We start from the raw sequence: 21,968 nt of genomic DNA, 5'->3' as shown, positions 1-21,968 counted from the left end.
AATCTGTTTGATGGCAACACACACAAGAGCACAAGAAACAAATGTTAGTGTTAACAACAAAAGATTATCCTAAACAGGCATATCAAAGAGATATTAAGCATGAAATAGAAAGCATACAAACATAGAATAGATAAACTATACTCCTCCAAATGCTAATCAAGATGCTCATAGTTGCTCCTCCCTTGTTCCTCTCCTCTCCAAGTCCCACATGAGTGTAGCTCTCAACTTTTAGCACTAGCCATGGATGCCATATGGAGATTCAAGATGGTTGAATATGATAAGCAAATGCTATGCAAGTGTAGATAGTGATGCTATGAAAACTCTCTATGCTAATACCAGTATAACAACAATACTCTAATTCTTCCTTCTTTGCTTGAAGAGAAGGGTTCTATTTATAGAAGAAATGGGAAAATGAAGGGTTAAGATTGAGCAATCTTAACAAGGGTTAGGATTGAAAGATATTCAATCCATGTGAGACTTTCAACCCAATCCCATGTTGACAAGTGTCACCATGAGGAGGCTTGAGAGGAGAGATACGGAGCATTAAATGCTTGAGGGGACATGATGGTTACCCTGGTCAAAAAAATAAATGCTTTGAAGAGACCCATGAGTCAAAAGGATGGTTAAGTTAGAGGAAAGTCTCTAACCAAAGGTAAAAGGTGAGTTAACCATAAATGGTTATGTAAGAGCCTTTAATGGTTTGGAAGACTTTAGATGTTAACCATTTGAAAACTTAAAGCCTTAAATGTCTTTGAGGGCTTTGAGAAATGACTCCAAGTTGTTTAGGAATGTGACAATATTTAGGGGATGGATTAGGCTAATTAGGAAGGGGTTAGAAGAATCTAGAAGGGGGTTAGGATTGCAAGTGGGTTTTGTAGGAGAATGCAAGTGGGAGGAATTTTGGGATTTTCAATTAAAATAAAAACATTTATTTCAATTAAATGGTGTAATTTGCATTTGGGTAAATATTCAAATAAATATTAATTTATTTAAATGAGAAAAAGGAAGATAAAACATTTAAATGCTTGAAAACTTTAAGGGAAACCATTAAAGGCTTAAGAAGACTCTAGAAAGAAAACATTAAGTTTGAAGACTTTAAGGGAAACCATTAAAGTCTTAAGAAGAATTTAAAGGAAGCCATTAAGTTTGAAGACTTTAAGGGAAACCATTAAAGGTTTCAAGTGGGTGAGGATAAATAGGATTTTAAATAAATAATTTATTTAAAATAGTTGTGCAACTTGCATTTGTAGGAAAATGCAAGTAGGTGGAGGATAAAGGTGATTTTAAATAAATGTTAATTTATTTAAATGTGAGAGATGAGATTTTGGGGGATTTAAATAAATGTTAATTTATTTAAATGTGAGAGATGAAACTTTGAGGGATTTAAATGTAAGAGAAGATTTAATTAAACAAATATGATTTATTTGTTTAATTAATGGTCTAAATTTGGTTAAGTGAATTAAATCAAATAAATTGAATAATTTATTTAATTAATAGGAGAAGAGGGTTAAGCTGAATTAATTAAATATTAATTTAATTCATTGATTGATGGTTAAATAATCAAATAAATACTAAATATTCATTTAATTAAGTGGACAAATTTATGTGACTACAGGTTCTAATGCTTTTGTGGTTCGATTGATCAGCTCTTCAGGCTTTGGTTTCTCATGCCATCTGTATCTTCGAGTTCAGTGTTTTGTTTACCATCTAATTCGAGTAGTGTCATTTGAGGGCACTCATACAGATTACAGTGTTCTCTACCTGGTCATGTTCTATTTCAGTGGAGGTTCTTCAGATCAGCAGTTACTCTTCGACAGTGTTTGCATCTATTTCATGCTTCAGTGGTGTTCTTCTTGTTTTTCCATCTCTTTTTGGAGTAGAGTTTTTTTCCCACGTGGTTTTCTCTATTTCTCCGTTTCATAGAGATTTGGTTGTGATCGGGTACCTCATCAAGCCTTGTTGTCGGGACGCAAATTTGCCTTCACCATGTAGTTGCATTTTTTGTTTCATGCATTGAGTTTTTTAGCTACTCCCTAAGTTCATCTTAAGGGGGGGTGTTAGAGTTATCTTGTATTAGCTAATAATTATTTATTTAATTATTAGTCTATTAAACTCTACGCTTAAGCTGAACTTAGGCATTTAATAAATATTGTAGGTATTTAATAATTATTCTAATTATTAAATACACATTATCCCTTTAGGGTTTCTTTAGGGTTGCACATATTTAGGGTTTCTATTATCCTTTTATAAGGATTGTATTGTACTTGTTAATTAAATTGGTTCCCTTTCTGAATGATGATTTTCTTCTTCAGAGCATTTATGTTTTTTTGCTTTATGTGTCTCCATTCTTCTCTTGTGACAGGTATTTGCATACAGGTGTTCTTGAGATCTCTGAGGTTGTATTTCCTCAACTTCTTCAGAGATCTCATAGAGGGAGGAACCACAATAGTGTCCTTAAGACATGACAAGGCCACCCCAAGATCTAAGCACTCATCAAAGTCATGAGAAAGACATCCTCCAAAGAGAAGTGATCCTTAACATTCAAGTAATTGCCAGTAGCATTCTTCCATTAAGTCACTAGACCCTTCCAGCATCCCCAAGAACAATCTAAAGCCAAGTGGCTCATAGCAAAGCAACAACAACATCAGAAAGTGATGCCTTCATAGTCCAAAGGTTGAGTCCAAGGTTTATCAAAACCATGTCTCCAAAAAGAAGCATGGAGAGGTCAACATTACCCAAAAAGACAATGTGACATTAGTTAATGTTTGTACATATGATTTGTTAAAACGAGACTTAATGGGGCGCAATCTTATTAACTATATTGCTCAATGGGTAAGGCACTTGCTTAGCACTCATCTTCGTATGATTCATCTCTCAAACTTCAATTGTCATCATATGGTGTAGTAGTCTCATCATCATGTTAAGTTGATATATTGTTTACATGGAGATCCTATTATGTACTTTGTATCATATACAACACAACTTTTAAGTTTATCATCTTTCCACATGTTGAGGTTAATTTAATTATTTTTTAAAATTGGTTATCAATAATTGTGCAAAGGTTATCGTATTGTATGTAGACCAAGTCATGTGATAGTTGTTAATTATGAAGTGTCACATATAGAGGTGAGGGTATTAAAAATGTGTTATATAATCAAAGCAAGTAGGATCATGAGTAGAGAAAAAGGTGGAAAATTGCTATGAAATAAGTTGCATCATTCAATAAATTAAACAAGGAGAAACAAGATGTAATAGGGGGTTGAAGTTATTACAAAGTATTATCAATTTGATGCTTCTATCCAAGATCCAATAGGTTCTCTCTCCTCTCAGTCCTACCGGAGGGCATCCAACTTAGTTTGTTGTTGCAATATCTCTAGTATTGCCAATGAGTTATAATTTTTAGCATGATGTCATAATTGCATGTGGTGATTTGATTCTTTTAAAATTACCTTTTGTTGTTTATGAATGAAGATTGGTCATTTCCATCAATTCATTTTAGTTGCATGGCATGCCTTCTTTCTCTTTCATTCTTTGTGATGGCGATTGTGTTGTGCTATTTCAACTGCTTATTAAGTAAATCACACCCACGTCCATTAGCATAGGCAAGAACTTTAATATATTGTATTCTTCCTTTTGTTCAACTTTTCAAGTGGTCTTTTATATTTCAACACTCCAAATTTATCTCTTTTCTAGCTATTTTTCTTTCCTTTGGTACTTTTTGATAAAAATACACAAAATATTTAAACGTTGACATCAAGGGAGCTACCCCTGTTAAACATATAGAGACCACCGTATTCATTGTGATATGTACACACCCGATCAAGTAGTATATGGACTTAAATAGTGACGCCAATAATGCACATCATAATTAGTTTGTGAATGGTTATATCTATAAGGATGGAAGAGAAAACAATTCAAAAGGAAAATTAAAGGACATCGTTAGATTAGATATATAACACACATTTCTTAATAAAATTGAGTAAGTATAGAAAAGGAAGCAAAAACCTTATCATGATAGAATTCTAGAGCTGAGATAATTCAATGAAAGTTGACAATTTTTATTTTATGAAAATAACTAGAACATCCTATGAAGATGATGGTGGCAAGATCCATATGTGATACCTATCCAATCACTAAGACAGTGGATACAAAAATTTAGAATTATTTATGCAGTGAAAGAAGACTTTGTGAATGGTTGTTGAATCCCTACAGTAACTAAGATTATAGTTTAGGCAGTAAAACTAATATTTGTGTGACCTATTTATGTGAATGGTCATTTTAGAGGCAATAAATAGTTAGGAGTGTTTGAGATTGAAGCCTAAATATATAATTAGAAAAAAAATAAAGGAAATTAAGAATAGGGTTGAGTTCAGATAAGTGGAGAAGGCAAGTTGTCTTATTTGTGAGTGAAATGTCAAGTTATCTTCAAATATTAATAGAAAGGTGTATATATTACAATGTATGTATAAATTTTCAAATTTATTTGTATAATTGTTATAACTTATAAACATTGATCAACTCCTAAAACAAGTGATGTTATACATCAAGAAGATGTAAAGTAAGAAAATAAAAAGGTAAGAGAAGAATTAAGATCAATAAAATAAGAGTTAATGGATAATACCTTCCATTTTTATGAAAGCTATTAGAACCAAGAATAACTAGGGTTTTCTACATTTTATAAGGCATCGTCATAGTAGAGTAGTATAGAAAGAGACAAAAAACCACAAATATTTCAAAAGAAATGTTTTAAGAGACAAAACATAAATATGGTGTAGGACATGTATAAATGTCGCCCAACAAAAGGAGAGTTTCATGCATGGAGGAATTAGTGATGTCATTGTGCTCTATAGATGAATTGCTACTCAATTGGCACAATTAATTGATAATGAGAGATCTTTATGATCCAACAAAAGAAATAAAACATATTTCCAAAAGAAAAACAAACTCCATTGAGCCAAAATAATCCAAATGTGTCTAGGGAGAAAAGGACATAGAAGGAAGGTAAACGAGTCATCTAAGCCTCTATATTAAGACAAGAAGACACATAAAAGGAGAAAAAAAATGGAGAGAAAATGAGATATATTTTCTTCTCTATAGATGAAGAAATAGAGGTGTGAAATACACAAGCAGCAACAATCCTTATCAATTCTAGATGTACAGGTGCAAAACATAAGCACCCAAAGACATAAGGACAATATAAAGGATAAAAGAAAGGAGAATAAATCTATAGAGAGGATGACCACAATGAGTTTGTCTTTGTTAGCAAAATTTCCAATGGCCCCAATAGAGCAAATAGAAAAATATTGTTTCAGTTAAATTAGCAACAAAAAACCCCATAAAAAAAGATATTTGTTTTATAAGAAAAGACATTTTTAAATTTTCAAAAAGTTGTATGGAAAGGCCTATGACATCATAATTATTGTGAATTGCAAGAGGTAACACAAAACGGTAGGTTGTGTATGATGGCACGAGCACAAGGTCTTAATGACAGCAGCTGCAAATATTTAGTTGCTGGCACCATCAATAACAGTAAGTGTTACACATGTCAGCAACACTTAATCATCAATAAGGAATAGATGCACGATCTACATGAATCTTCGAAGTTGAAATACATTTTTTGGTGTAGCATATAGTGTTTACTTAGAGAAGGCTGTAGCGACACAATCCACTAATATCACAAAAAGATCCCCTCACTAAGGTTCAAAATAGTTCCTTAGGCCATCAAATATTACAAATACCATGAAGTGCATGGAGAATATAACAACCTAGTGACCCTAGCCGCTACAACCCTAAAGTGGCACAAGGGAATGGGGAAGAAAGTACATGGGAACCAACACTAGATTTAATTGGTCTGCATGAAAGTTGTAAATCGTTCGAGGAATTAGGTTCCCATGTACAACTCCCTTTAACAATTTGCAACTCAACATTTGAAACCAACCAGAGAACTAGATGAACAAAAGAAGAGGAAAGCAATTGTAACCAATGAAAGAGGATGAAAAAAGATATGGATGCATGAAAGATGGAGGGAAGAGAAAGATAGACAAGCTATGATGATTAAAACAGATACCCTAATTCAACCAATACACAATACACGTCCTTGTAGGTGGTTTACAATTTGGTATGACCATTGCGAGCAATGACAATATGGAACTGTGGCACATTTTAGACGAGTAGGTAAAAATGGCACAAAGCATATTTAAGCATATATCCATGAAAATATATTTTCTTCACACGTTATAAACAACTCAGATCTAATGTAATTGGTTTCAGTTTTTTTTCATACCTTTTTTATGGTACTGTTGTTATTCTGTGGCTTTCTTGTTTTATGTTCTAGCGTTTCAATTGCTTATGCTTACAGAGTTCCCAAACTCGCCGCGAGTCAGGCGAGTCGAGCCAAGCTCGGCGAGTTTTGCTGACTCGGGACTCGGACTCGGCGAGTTTTGACCATAACTCGCCTGACTCGCGAGTCAGGCGAGTTTTGACCATAACTCGCCTGACTCGCGAGTCAGGCGAGTTATGGCAAAACTCGCCTAGTCCAAGCTCCAAGACTCGGCCACGACAGGTCAATGTTTTGACTTGTTTGACAAGTTTTTCTCTCCATCGGGATTCATATATGGAATATAACATTTAAGTATAAGATTCTTATACTTTAAGTTATATTCCATATATATTGTCAGGATGTTTGAGAGTGGTTTCGGACCTCCATGAGTTATAATGCAAAATCTAGTTTTTGGAGGATCCTTCAAATTTCCAGACTTAGTCAAATTTCAAGCCGTTTCAAGATCAGGATGACATTCCAGACTTTTAAGGCGAGTTCACTCTGACCTTGATGTAAGGGACGAGACCTAGGAGGACACTATGCATTACACCAAGGTTTGATTTAGCAACATGAAGCGTGACCAGATAGTACACAAAAACCCTAGGAATGATCTAAATAACCCCTAATCACTCAACTGACCTAACCTCCTTCAGTCCACCTTGAGGAGATCCACTTGAATTGATGACCTTTGAGAAACTCAATCCCTTCAATGCAAAGGCTAAGACACTAAAACGACCAACAACAAAACTAAAAGAGCTAACCCTAGAAAGCAAAAAGTGGGGGTCTTCATTTGCAATGGGGCGATGTGTGAGTACCTAACAACAGGGATGTTTCTTAAAATTTTGAAAAAAGAGGGTGAGTTGGGGACATTTCCTACCTATCCCCACATCCCAAAAAATCCCGCCATGGGGCACAAGGCTATTTTTGGCAAGGGACATGTCTCTGAAGAGCATAATTTCAAACCCTTATGGCCTCACAATTCCCCCTTCCATCCAACATATATATAGCCTAAAAACTAAGAGGTCCAAGAAAGACCAAGGTCAACTATAGTCCCAAGGTAAAATCTAAGTTCAACAAGCACGCTATTTAATGCTACCATACACAAGCACTCCTTACAGTTTCCAAGTGAAGATGTTCCTGATGTCTCATGTTGGTGCTCCCAAAATTTCAATTTGGCGAAAGAAAATACTAACAGAAGCCCCAAACAAGTAGATACTCTACCAACATGCCTTTCATGGCATAACAAGCTAGCACACATTATAATTGGGCTTTATTCAATAATGGGTGCATGAAACAAGTTTAAAATTGTTAAAAATCTCTTAATTTCAAGGGTTTTTTAATTTTGCCGAGTCATTGCCGAGTCGTAGCCGAGTCACGAGTCGAGTCGGCCTTGCCGAGTCCGAGCCGAGTCCGAGTCTGGGAACTTTGCTTATGCCATTCTTTTGGTTGATTATGGGAATGTGAGAAGGTGATATTTTCTTGTATTAGAAAATGAGTCTACGCAAGTCACAAATACCACTTATGTTGTGGACTGCACAATGTTAAAAGTGGTTTTTAACTGAAAATTAAACCTTGAGGCAGACTTATAGCCCTCCCCGAATGTATTGGTGAAGACAAGGTTGTACAAGATTTACGACTCCTTAATTATCACATGTGAGGTTAATTAAGGGACAACAAAGTAGAGATTGCAAGTCCTCTACGTTTGAAACGCTAAATTAAAATTATGTCAATGTAGTTCTTCCCATTCAAAATATCATGGACCGATTTGGAGAGAATTTAATTGAGATATTACATACAGATATGGCATTAGAATATATTCTTCATCACATGATTATGTTCTACTACTACTACTACTAATGCACATATAATAAAGTGTAAATCTTCATTACCTAATTATTAAGCATGAAAAGTGACCAGATAGACCATTTCCTCACTGTCCTGACACAGATCAATAAATGAGGATCACCAAAATTTCTCTGCCACTTTTTGACAGGAAGAATATCCCAAGACATCACTGAATTCTTCTAATTAGATGGAACATCAACCCATTCTTCATCTTCTTCTAAGTTGCCCAAAACAGAATATGCATCATCCATAGCAAAGCCATATCAGCATTCCCTCTTAACCATCTGGTCCCCAGCTTTCTAGAGATTTGTGCAACACAAATTTACACAAATTAGTGGAAGAATTGGAGATTTGTACTATTATTTCATATAAATAAGGGTTTCTATTTCTCTTGTACTTACCGATCCAACTCTTATTATCAAGCTAGTTATATTATTATGTATTTCCTCCATTGTTTAAATTTATAAGTACAATATATTTATTAGGTACGCATGTTTCTTGTGTTTTGATGTACTTGTGCTTAGCATCCATTAAATATTCTCAACAAAATTATTCACAAGTATGAGAAAAGTAATGTTTCTTATTAGTTGGCTCATACAGAAAAGTTCATGTACCATCTCTCTCTTATACTTTTGCATTATCCTGGTCCATATTGTTGACCACCTATTTCTAGCTCTATATTTATAAATTATATCATTAGCATGATCTTCATTGATTAAGATTTATGCTTCTTTGTATTTGGGATATTGGGGTTTCCTATAAAATTCACACATCTCATTTATTGAGAAGGACCCTATTAAAAAGCAATAGATGCTGAAGTGGGTAAAATCTGATTAGTGTAAAGAATGGATGCCCAGAAGGCAACAATCCGTACAATTCCTTATGATGGCATTTTGTTCATCAATGTTTATGTTCAATGCTTGTCAAACTCTTACCATTAATATTTTCCTACATTATGAACATTTTTTCATAACACAAAACTGTACAATTACATATCATCAAAGTCATCATGGTCAATTACATAGTCTCCAAGTAATATAGACTTTGCACGTTAGTGCATTCTGTTAATGGTGCTTTATGGCTTTAACCGTGGCTTGAAACAAAAAGTAAATCACTTATTCTGTTAATAGTATTTTATGACTTTGACAATGGCTTGATATTTTAAAAATATCGCATTCCAACAAATTCACTTTACTATGAATTATGCATATCTAATTGTCTGTCTTAAAAATCCCATTTATTGAAAAGGCAGTTTCAATCAAATAGTAAATGGGAATCAATATATCCCCATGTTAAAAAGAAACGCTGTCAACATACCGAAATATTTCAACTCCTTTAATTATAATAACTGTCACTAACAAGATCAACGATGCAAGGAAAATCTAAAGATTAGAACTTCCATTAGCACAGTCCAAGCAACAGTTCAATGGCTATAAAATACAACCTCCCTCAAATCGAATCTACTTCTAGAATGGTTTCCCACTGGCTAATAAAGCACAAAGATCAAAACCATTTTTGTGAAGACCATAAATGCTATTCATACTACAAATGTAATGTTACAATTACAACTAAAGTGTATGCCACAATGGAATTGATTGACTTGAGATTTGGCTAAGCTGTGGTCTTACTCTTGTCATCCTTCTCCTTAAAAATCTTTTTCCATTGTTCAGGACTGTCAAGTATTTCCCCTGTTTTAAGAAGATATCGGACCTTCCTACCATCTTCTAGAACTTTATGTCCCACCCGACTTGCCATTTTCTGTGTCTTGGAGTACAGCATTACATTTGAACTGTGGATAGGTCCCTCAATCTGTAGAATCCATCAATACATGATCTATTAAACCAATGTTTTTTTCTCATTACTTTGGCAACGAAGGCATAATTTAGATACTGCTCAGAAAAGTTTTTGATGCCTCACAAAGTGATAAATAGCCATATACTGTGTTCAAATATTAGAAATGGAATTAAACTCAGTCATCATCTTTCCTCAAGTATAACTTACTCTCAAGTACAATTCACATTAAAACAATGGCACGGTCACAAGTACAAGAATGGGAAGTACAAGACAGCTTCTTAACTATTTGGTGTCTACACTAATAATGTCCACAGAGCAGCAGGTCACCTTAGGTCATGCAATCACACAACAGTTTAAGTGGGCTGTTTCTCAAAGCCTCCACAAGACGTACATTTTGGTTTACTATAAGTACCTTACATGGTATAATTGGCCAAAGGAAATTCATACCCCTTAAAATCTTGTACTCAACATTCTGGTCTATTTAATAACATGTTTATTTCGTTTCACTCATCTATCCAAACATTCCAGTTTACCTAATAACATCAACTACTATGGGAAAGGACACTACTGAGTGTCTCCAAAGATCTCTCCGAGAAGCAAGTTGTGTGTCCACCCATACAGAACCGATTGCATCCAACTCCTAAAATATGCACATTCCTGGATATACCATCCTCAGATAAAGCCTTGAGAGAGTTTGTGGATGTGGATGAAGAATGGCAATACTCATCGGAGCTGTATCAGACAAAGGGGAAACATTTTTCCAGCAGTTCAATAGAATTGAATTTCTTGAAGCTTTTATTTGATAATTGATAGTGAAGATGTTTCATCTACCTCTATTGATGGTGAAGGCTTAAGCTAGTTCCTATAATTTCATTTTAATCAGCTACAACAGATATTGTTTGACCATTCTCCTAATTACTTTTTGGCACTCATTGGAAATCAACAATGTCGATTCATTTATTGCCCTACTCATCACAATGCACAGATTAACCAAGCAACACGAAGACCTGATCCCCAGGACTCATGAAAAATGTCTATTCACTTACCTCAATAATTTGTCCTGCCTCGCCTTCTTGCTTGCCTTTCATATGTTTGGTCTTAAGATTAATGTCCTTCACAATAATTGTACTGTTATGCGTATAGATTTTCATAACCTCACCAACTTTACCTTTTTCACGGCCTGACATCACTTTGATGGTATCACCTAACTTAACATGCATTTTTTTAAGAATAGGAAGGCTGTTTGGTTTGACTTTTGTCCTTTCCCATGGCTTAATCTGCAAGAACACGAGAATCACCACTGATCAGTTCAAATGAAACTTCCAGATTAACAATCTAAAATCTTTTTCCAGAAGAGAAAATCGACATAATTACTGAAAGTTGTTACCCAATTATGAAAACATTACAGTTCTGGTCATGCACCATATTTCAATACCATGATTGTTCAATGTCGATGAATCACATTTCACAGGAATTTTCATCCTCGATATGGAGAATGGAATATGCAAACTTTTGCAAAAGGAGTAACCATGGAGTCAAAACATATAATATCAATCAACAATGTAAAATATAATATTTATTTTATCATTTGAAGTATTATGATATCCCTCATGATTATATCCATTCTTCCTACTTCTAAGATACTTGTTGCACACCAATCAATAAAATTGTTGGGCACCTAATTTGATTACCGATAAAAACTATAATGCAGCACCCCAACTTAAAGTTAGCTAAATCAGGCTCTTACATTAAGTCTTTGTACAATTTGTATATTTCAAGATTTGTTAGGGGTATATGCTTAGTATAATCAGAACCCCACAACACCAAATAGTAATAACAAAGAAGACCAGCTTATGTTTTCTATCAGAAAAAACATTGAGCATCCGGCATTGACCAAATCCAAATAAAATCTTTATAGGCTTTGTTTGTTAAATAAGAGACACAAGAAAACATCCCATAAGGCATCTGGCATTGACCAAATCCCAATAAAAAGAGCTGTAGCAGCAAGGTTTCAGAGACAATTTGTTGTCCGGAGTTGCACTGTAGCATTGGTTTATGAGCTAGTAGATTTCTGTATATCTTTTTCAATGCTCCTGCAATAAAATAAGGTTTTGGCAGCTCTAAAAGATTTCTTCTTTCAAACAAGGTCTTCTAGAAATATCATGAAATTCATATAGGACCTTATATTTGAGGCCATTATTTCTAAGTTGCAACTATATTGCATCCCACTATGAAAAAATATTCTGATTATGTGGATTAAAACAAGCTCTTGATTGAAAATGGAGCATAAATGTTTTTGATCATTCATTTATCTACATCGGCAGCATATTATTTCTTTTTCCTGTCACTCATAGCTTCCGCTAGCATCCGTACAGAATATAAATGGTTTGAATGCATTTGCTGATGTCAGCATTGGTTCTTCTGTTAGCTAGCAATGAATGAACGTTGTTATATCAGAGGATTAGTTATTAACTTATTGCAACAAATGAATCCTGTTCATTTGAATCTTTGCAATGTCATTAGGAGTTGTACTAGAGGATTAGTTATAGTCTCATATGGACTAATCAGCATCCACATATTTCTTTAATATCGAACATATCCTATGAAACTACATATTTACTATTTTGCAGATGCCTAAAGTTTACTTCATTGTCACTCTGACTTTTTGTGGGTCTGCACCTGCATCTTAATTTGAAATGAATATCCTAGGAAGTCAACTCCTTTGAAGAGACATTTAGAGACTTTAAGCTAGAATGTATATTGTTTTAGGAGTTCTAACATGATATTTAGCTGTCCTTAACGTTCTATTTCCTTCTTGTTACAGTTGAAATTATACATTTTATTGGTTTGAGTGGCACAATTTTGGGCACATGTAGCTTTTCAATGTTGATATTCTTGACTAAGCCCACTAAGGGAAACAATCAAATATCAAAGGTCTTCCACCAGAAATTTTAGAACGCACCAAGGTGGAATGATGTTCTTATTTGCAGTTTTACTATGTTCAGTATTTCTTCGTTGCATTTTTTTCTCATGGTAGATTATGAATTATTTGATTTTTTGGTCCTACAATCCATCTATAACTACAGCCCATGTTTGCCCATGTTTGATGTGATGCTGTCAAATTACCTATGGTCATGAAGGATGGCGATATTCATGATTATGTTGCTGCTACCAAAATTGATCATGTCTGCCAGCTCCATACTTCCTTTTAGTTTTTCACATTGCCCTTGCAAGTTGTTTAGTGTTAGAAAGACCCATTTAAATCTATCAATGCAGGAGTTGGCAAAGGTTGAAGAAATCATACTATTTGCAGGAATTTGTGAGCCAAACAAAAGTTTGTAGCCTGTTGTTGCTTGGAAGCCACGAGGGCACCCCGTAGAATGAAAGAAACAAAGAAACTATATTAAGTTCCAAGATGAGAAAATCTAGTCCAACTGGACTCAAACATTATATTCACTTATAATAGTAAAGTGCGACGGTAACAACAGCCCTGATTTATAGAAGGTAATTAATCACTAAACCCTTTAAGAAATGTAAATATTAAAGAAGTAAACACACAGCAGTAGAGGGCTTTGCAGCAAGCAATCCTCTTATTTTTCTAGATGAACAAGAATTGGTATTATATGCTATCGATGGTATAAGTGCAGAAAACCCTAATGAAATGTAAAACAGGCAAATCCCAAATCACTTGTGTGCTTTGTAGTTGAAGAAAATTCTTAAAAAATCATGTTACTAGAAGTCGGTGGCATGTTGCCATTCGCAACTCATTGCAAGCTAGTCCAAGTTGAATATGGAAGAATAAATTAAAGGTGTTCTGGTTATGACTGAAAAGATTGTATTCCATCAAATGTCCAAGATAATTGGAAACATTATCATTCAGAGGGTTGTTCAGCATGTCAAAAACAGAGAGCATGTATAAATTTCAAGAGTCTTAAAAGTGTTCAAAAACGTTGAAAACAATGAGAACCAAGTAAGACCAAGGACTATTATTAGGAAGAAAGATCCATGAAATTTTTCATTGTCAGGCCACACATTACTGATGTGCTGGAAAGCTTTTTTAAGGTTTACAATTTTAAAAGGTTTTGAAATAACAGGGCAAGTGGGAAACATGTCTTTGTGCAACTGAGAAAGCTGGGACACATCTCAGATACAAGGAAGTGAACTTGTCTTGGGGTGACGAGACAGAACACTGTAGACTTCTCCTAGTTCTTATAGACTTCATTTAGAGTTTCTCCTGTCTCCCACAAGCATCTGCTGATGTGAGTACCCATCACTTGCAAAAGCTAAAAAGGGTAGAAAAATATATTAATAAATTAAATGATCAAAACTAAAGCACCAAATGGAACACACATGAGCAACAAACTTCAAAGGTCTAAAACCCTATTGTTAGTTTTTTGCTTTTTTCTTTCATGTTTTTATCATTTTTCATTCAAACGTGAAGATTGCTGCAGCCACAATCAATAGTAGTCATGATTGCAACACAATGACAACTATTATTAGCAGCAACAACCACCATTCCCAGCCAAAGCAACCATTATCAGCTAAGGCCACTATATTCTGAGTACCAGTGACCAGTTTGAGGGTTGAATAGATCAGTATCATCATTTGTGAGGCTAGTAATGATAATGATAATAATAGAATTGTAATCTGAACCTAACAATCAGAAGATGAAGAGCCGCACACAGAAGTGCAACCATTTTATCTTCCATTACAATAATATGCGTTCTACAACATTGTATAACTATGTTTACATATCTAGTTAGGTAATTATCATCAGATATCATAATACAAATTTAGCTAGTAGAAGATAACCAACTATACATCTCCCTCAAGAGTATGCCATATAGAAAATGCATCGATTAATAAAGTTTTGCGTTACAATTCTATTATTATCATTACCATGCTCATTATATTTATGTTTAACATTGCTTCTACATATAACATATCCAGATTCTAAAAATTAATTGTAAGGTTTCCTCCAGTACCTTCTCAGCTCTAGATCATTAGTATCCAAGAAGTTCATCTTCGCCATGTGTGTACAAGTCAAACAATGTCAGGGTATCTAGAACTGGCATCCAACATTGTGACCCCTTAAGTATCACTTGTTCTGTTTCAACTTTCAGGCAAGTTTAGATGGCAAGAGACACCAAATCACAAGATGCAATCTGTAAGATGATTCATAACTAAACTCCAACAATGCTTAAACAGAAAAATACATTTTTTGTTCAGCTAGTTGGCTGAAATCCTCATACAGGTGGTTCGCTCAATCCTTCATTAAATCTTTTGGACATCAAGTCCCCTCTAAGTTTAAAATGAATTTAGATATTATTGTATTTGAGGATAAAATCAATGTTAGTGGAGTAGTGTTGATGTGCCTTTTATACACGATCAAACACAGAATAAAATACCCAAAGGTACCTTATCCTCTCTTGAACAAAGCTTCCCCGAATGCTGAAGATTTCGCCTAAGGATCAATCGAGGGAACTCCAAGGTTTTAATATGTAGGTTCTCTACTTGTGGATAAGCACCAATGTTTGTTGTGTTTGCTGTTTTATCAAGGGGCCTTACGTACTTTCTATGAAAGCTGGTTCTTGCAACTACTTTACTAATGAAGAACTGGATTTTCCTAATACTAACCGATGTTTCAAAAAAGGGCAAAAGATAATGGATTCAAGAGGGCTATGCTAAACTAAGCCTAAGAATGACTAAATGAAGGGCGATCTTAGTGAAACTCTACCAATCTCAGTATTGCCATAAAACAACAACTCTACTGGAATTGGTGCAATCTTCTAAGGGAATTCAAAGATTTTTGAATCATTAATGAACATAGATACTATCAATAGGATACATATCAATATTCAAGTAATGATTGAACCCTACACAATTTCAATATCTCCAATTGACCACACAGGGCACACTTACAATCAGTAAGAGGCTAGTGGTTTGGACTATGAGCTTCACTAAAAGATCAAACACGACATTTATCACTCAATCTAACTCTAACATCTAAATACTATTTTCAATAAGAGTGATTCAAGGAGATGAACAACTATGTAAGAAGCTACAAAGATTGCAATAAAACACCATAACTTCAATATTTCATTGATCTCATAGCAAAATATAACAACAATTGTTCAACTTTCTCTCTTCACCAAATTTGCAATAACTACTCTTCTTCTCTGCTGCTAATAAACTTATTATTCTTAACTCTAACCTACAAATGAAATGAGTGAGAGCTTATATAGCATTCTCAAATACAACGAATGGCCAAGATTTAAAGAAGATCGAGGGCTGAGATTTTGACACCCAAACCCCAATTAGGGTTTGTTATAGAAATAACCCTAATTAGATAAGCATTATTATAACATAGCCAATAGAAATTGGCACAAATAACGAGGAAGCATTGTCCAATAGGGATTGAATTGCCACATCATTTCATAACAACTTCTCATCTAGAATTTTGTTCCCTTTTCCTTGTTCCTTTCTGGCATATTCGATGAATCTGGGCGTAATAACTTCAACCTCTGCAATGGGAATCTCAGGCAGGTTCTTCATTCATTCTTCCAAGCGAAGGACCTCATCAAAGGCCGAAAGAAGAGTCATCTCCCATCTGTGCTCTAACTCTTTTGTTTTCTCAATCAGGAACATAGTAGTATACATCTGATTGCGTTGCTCTTATGTGATTATGTCTTCCTCTCTACAAAAGATGGCCTTGACCCTGTCCTCCAATTCTTGGACGTCCACATCTGTTTCAATCTCTATCCTTCTATCAAGGATTGTACACAGTACATCAAACACCTTATCCTGAACAGGATGGATAGTGTCCTCAACTCGGGTGCACCTACTATTGATGTCCTTGAATAGAACTTCCTTCATTTGGAGCAAAGTTGACAATTGTAGGAGATTATGAATTCCTCCATCAATTATCCTTTCTTGTGCTAAAACCTATCTTGATGTCCTTCTTACCACTTGCAATACTGGGATGACAATGTCTCTAGTGTGAGTGAATGCATCGACAGTTACCACTAGATTATGAATGATCTCAAGGACTTGGATGGCCCTGTGGACTGTTTTCATCATTCTTCCAACAAATTCCTTAACTACCATGTAGGATCTATCAATCCATGTATCCATGAGTTGGGCTAAGTTCTTCATCTTTTCTGCCTGATTTATTGACTCAAGAGGGAGTGCCTGCAAGGGTGAGACTACTGGATCCTGTTGCCTTAACGACTGGTTAAAGTGGCTAAGATAATTCCTCCAAGCGTTAATCTCCTTTTCCAACCTTTTATTCTTTTCCATTTCTTCTTTTAGTTTATCATTAACTGCCCTTACTGAATCCGTCGCATCTTCCTTGGCTTGCTCAGAGGTAAGTGGGCCAAGATCAAATGTCTCTAAATCATATTCTTCTGCCATGATCTCATCATCGTACTTGTCCACTGCTGGTGTAGCTATCTGTATCTTTCTGGATCCTGTATCATCTCTGATTACCTTTTTGACATCTTTGTAGCTTTCTTCCTTTCAATCTCCTCTTGAGAATTGCCTAGGAGGCTTTCTAAATCAAATGCTTGCTCTTCATCTTCAACCACAACTACCTTTGTAAGTCTTTCTCTAAGCCAATCTGGAATGGAAGACTTTCCCTCTCTTACCTGCACTTCCTCAGGCAATGGCCGCTCGCCTCTAAAAGGAGATGTCACTTCACCATCATTTCTTTCTCTTTGTTGCTCATTAACATCAACTTGGAGAGGAAGAGACTGACTTGATGAGTGTTGAGGTGTCCTTCCTTTGTCTTGTTTGTCATTTTGTACTGTGGATTCCATACACTCATCTATTTCTCTCTTTGATCCTCTCCTTGACTTATCTCCTTTTCATGTCTAGAAGAAGCACTCGAGGGATGATCAGGATTCACCTTCTGTCTCTTCTTGGATGATTCTCTCTTTTCAAGTCCCTCCTTTCTCTTTGACCCCTTAGAATGAGAAGTGTTCTCACTTGCACTCGCCTCTCCTTCTTTTGTTCTTGTTTCTAAGCTGAATGTCATAGCTATGTTTTGTTCCTTCAACTTTTGATGTTGGACATCTACCCATCTGCGAGTACAACTCAAGACTGGATCCATCAATGCTCTTAAGTCGGTGACCTCTTGCTCATCCCAATCAATCTTCATTTCTTTGTCTTCTTTCTCATAGGAAGATTGAAGATATCTGCCACTATCTTGTGCTTGATCTACTACTCTATAAAATTTGCATTTCCTGATAAGATCTAAGGGCAATCGAGAGTGCATCTTCCTTTTTACCTCTACATCATCCTGAACATTTATCTAGAAATCCTCTACTTGAAATACATGCTTGTACTTCTTCCCAACTGTTTCTTCCATATGACCATTACGATCAAAATTTTCTCTCAAAGCAAAAGATGTGAATGAGTAGAGAGATAGCTCCTTTTCTGCATCTTCAGCTGCTTGAGAATTAGGAAATACTTCAATTGAATTTCCAAGTGAAATAGGTATAGGATACCATTTCCATGCTTATGTCTCGATGCCTTAGCACAAGCTGCCAGCTGTCTAGTCACCTCAAGTAGTACTATTCTATCCGTAGGATACCTTGGCAACATATAAGGAGGGGAAGGACATCCATGGATCCTGATGTAGGTGAATTTAGGAAATTGAATGAACCATACACCATGTTTCTTCACGAGTTCTTGTGCCTCTGGAGACAATCTTTAGTGAATTCCTCCTTGTAGTGTCCCGGTGATATGCATTGTGAAAGTATTTTTGACTAGCTTGTAGTAATTCTTAGGTGAATGATGCAATTGAGCATAAGAATCACATACCCTTATCTCTCCGGGTCCTCTCCCAACAACTCCTCTGTGTGGTAGTCCTACATATTCAAAGCATCTGGCTAAAGAATATATAACATATGAGCTCATGTGGAATGACTTAGTAGGGACTAGCCTCCTCAACTGCACATCTAGGTTGTTACTGATAATCCTAGCCCAATTGAACATCCCTTTCCCTTGAACAGTCACTTGTATAAAGAAGAACATCCACCTGTTGAAAAAGAAGGCTTGAGAGGCACCTACAATTTGATTAAGCATGGTTATCAAGTCTCTGAATTCTTCTTGGAAATCAATTCTATGTGGTGTATTGGGTATCTTATTTAGGCGAGACCTACTTTTGAGCAACCAATTCTTATTGATGAAGTTTAGACAGGTATCAGGATCATCCTCGTAGATAGACTTAGCTCCTTCAAGACTCTTGTAAATCATATCTCTCTGTTCTGGAAGATGAAAAGCTTCACTTATAGCTCCTTCTGAGAGATAGGCGAGGACAGTTCCATCTTTGGCTACAATTGTCCTTGAATGTGAATCATAGTGCCTAGCACATTCGATCATTAGCTCATGACATCTGACTGCGGGAGAGAAACCTGCCGCCTTTATGATCCCACTCTCGATTATCTTCTTGGCTATGGGTGATGGCTTACCGATGTAGGGTGCTTCTCGAAACTTCTTCACATTGAAGTTTCCTAAGTTGGTGTCTCTGATATTGCTCCATTTGGATACAATCCTCGTCTCCAAGTCGTCATTCTTTTGATCTTCTTTAATGAGAGCCTGTCATGTAGAGGATCCACTTGCCTTGGGGGCCACCATTTGTTACCTATAAAAAAGGGCTTAAGTTAGGTTTTAGGTATAGTAACCTAGATAGGCGATTCAAGACCTTAAAAGAACAATTGAACTTCAATTTGCACTCAAATGAATAAGCATTAAAATTTACAAATTGAAATTACAAATGAATCAATAAGAAGACCTATCTTTACAAAAATATTGAATAAAATCAGAACTTCACTTAATCCTCTTCAAAATAAATCAGATTGCACATACTTTAACCTTGATTTTTGAACCTTTAAAGGAATGAACCTAAAAAGAGGGGGAAAATAATGCCTTGCTATTGAATTCGCCTCTTTCCAAAATGCTTTTCAAAGAAATTTGTTCTGCTAAAAGCTTCAGGTCTGCACCTCAAATTCACCTTCGAAGGATTGCTGATCTTCTAAGTTGTCCTTGAGAGGATCAGGTCTGAGATTAAGAAGGTTAAATCTGCCTGAATTATTATATGATTTTTGCCTTCTTAAACCTGAAATTAGCCTTCCATCTGCTGGAGTTCGCTTCTCCAAGTCTGCTCCTTGAATTCGCTTTATGAAGAATGAATGAATGATTAATGATTTTGAGATTTACTTCCCTTTATAGGCACTTCGACCCATTCCTTCAAGAGGCCGACTTTGTTATATATAAAAAAAATTCATTAATCCACCCTCTTGAGCTGGCCGACTTTGTTAAAATTATATTAAAAAACTTTGGCGCCAAAGGGTAAATTTTTTGAATTTTAAATTTAAAAAGTGTTAGGTCAAGGCGAATTTGCTTAGCTGTTCAAAATGAGGTTTGATGAGCGATTTAGGAGAGGAATAAAGTATTTTGGAATGTAAACTTGGCTTTTAGGTCCTCTCCCTATCTCAACCTAGCTCATCCATCCTTAAAATGACGTCAATTTCAAAGAGTTTGGTGGGAAATTAGGCTATCTTAGGATTTCGCTCTAGACCCTTTGGAAGGGTCAGGAGCTATTTTTGGTCTTTAGACCCAAATTTTCCACTTTCTCATCCTCCAATTGCTCCCAAGATATGATAATGTCCTAACTAAGGCTCCAAGCCACAAAATTGGTCCAAATTTGAAGCAAGGAGGATCTTATGAAAATTCGCTTTGGACCCTTTGGAAGGGTCAGGAGCGATTTTTGCTATTTTGCTCAATTTACCTCACATTTCATCATTTCTCACCTTTGAACTTAACCTTTCAAACCTCCTTTCATCATGATTATGCAACTAGCCTCCATCCTTAGCTCGAAACAAGATGAAAATGAAGAGTCCTAAAGATTTCACTCTGGACCCTTTGGAAGGGTCAGGAGCGATTTTTGTGATTTAGCCTTAATTCTGTCATTTGTTTGCTCCAAATCACTTCTCAAGGCAAGTACACATTAATCTACTCTCCACCAATGCCTTAGGAATCAAGATCTTGATCTCAATCATGAGCAAATCAGAGGTTTTTGGGAATTTCGCTCTGGACCCCTTTGGAAGGGTTGGGAGCTTGGATGAATTTCGCTCTGGACCCTTTGGAAGGGTCAGGGGCTTGGATGAATTTCACTCTGGACTCTTTGGAAGGTTCAAGAGCAAAATTTCTTTTCTTGACTCAATTCACACTCAACTTGCCTTGGACTCATCCCTTTGACTTTTACCTCATCATACAAAAGCCAACTTGCTCTAAGGTGATGTTCTTTTCAACTTTTTTGGTGAGGAAATGAGCTATCTTAAGGATTTCGCTTTGGACCCTCTGGAAGGGTCAAGAGCGAAATTCATGTTTTAGCCTCAAATTGACTTCATTTCCAACCTTTCCCTATCAAAACAAGTGCTTTGCTTTCAAAAATGCATGGGACAAGGATTAGTTCATAGGTTTGGGCAAGGTAGAATGCCTTATGAAGAAATTCGCTCTAGACCCTTTGGAAGGGTCAGGAGCGAAATTGCTCTTCTTGGCTCAATCCTCATTCTTTTTCACTTGGCTTTGTTCTAAACTTGATCTTTGATCCTTTTCCTTCCATAATCTTGCAAACTTGCCCAACCATTCAATGACTTAGGTGAAGAATTGGGTCTTTTGGGAATTTTCGCTCTGGACCCTTTAGAAGGGTCAAGAGCTTAAATAAATTTCACTCTTGACCCTTTGGAAGGGTCGGGAGCGAAATTTGCAATTATGCTTAATTTCTTGACCTTTTCATCACTTCGCTTTGTTGAACACATCAATTCTTTCTTGATCATGCCATAAGGACAAAGTTTTTATACTAATTAGAACAAAGAAGGGAGGTATTAAGAAATTTGCTCCTTAGGCTTATTTGACACTTCCTTTTCCCTTAAATCACCCCAAACTTGACTTATCCAATCTCTTCTCGCCATAATAAAGTCAATTTGCCATCAAAACAAGGTTG

At 35.7% G+C, this 21,968-nt stretch overlaps 1 protein-coding gene across 1 annotated transcript in view; it reads right to left on the bottom strand.

Moving 5' to 3' along the window:
• Nucleotides 1–9,478: 9,478 nt before the first annotated feature.
• Nucleotides 9,479–21,968, bottom strand: part of LOC131062942 (large ribosomal subunit protein uL24c) — a 59,657-nt gene continuing 47,167 nt past the window's right edge. Inside the window, exons 3-4 of the mRNA XM_057996687.2 lie at nt 11,005–11,235; nt 9,479–9,973 (exon numbers count right to left, since the gene is read on the bottom strand). Coding sequence (XP_057852670.1) covers nt 9,776–9,973; nt 11,005–11,235 — 429 coding nt within the window. The 3' untranslated portion in view covers nt 9,479–9,775. The remainder of the gene's footprint in view (nt 9,974–11,004; nt 11,236–21,968) is intronic.

Source organism: Cryptomeria japonica, chromosome 6 (assembly GCF_030272615.1).
Source record: "Cryptomeria japonica chromosome 6, Sugi_1.0, whole genome shotgun sequence".
NCBI lineage: Eukaryota > Viridiplantae > Streptophyta > Pinopsida > Cupressales > Cupressaceae > Cryptomeria > Cryptomeria japonica.
Note: the sequence above shows the minus strand (reverse complement) of the source record. Positions and strands in the feature narration are given on the sequence as shown.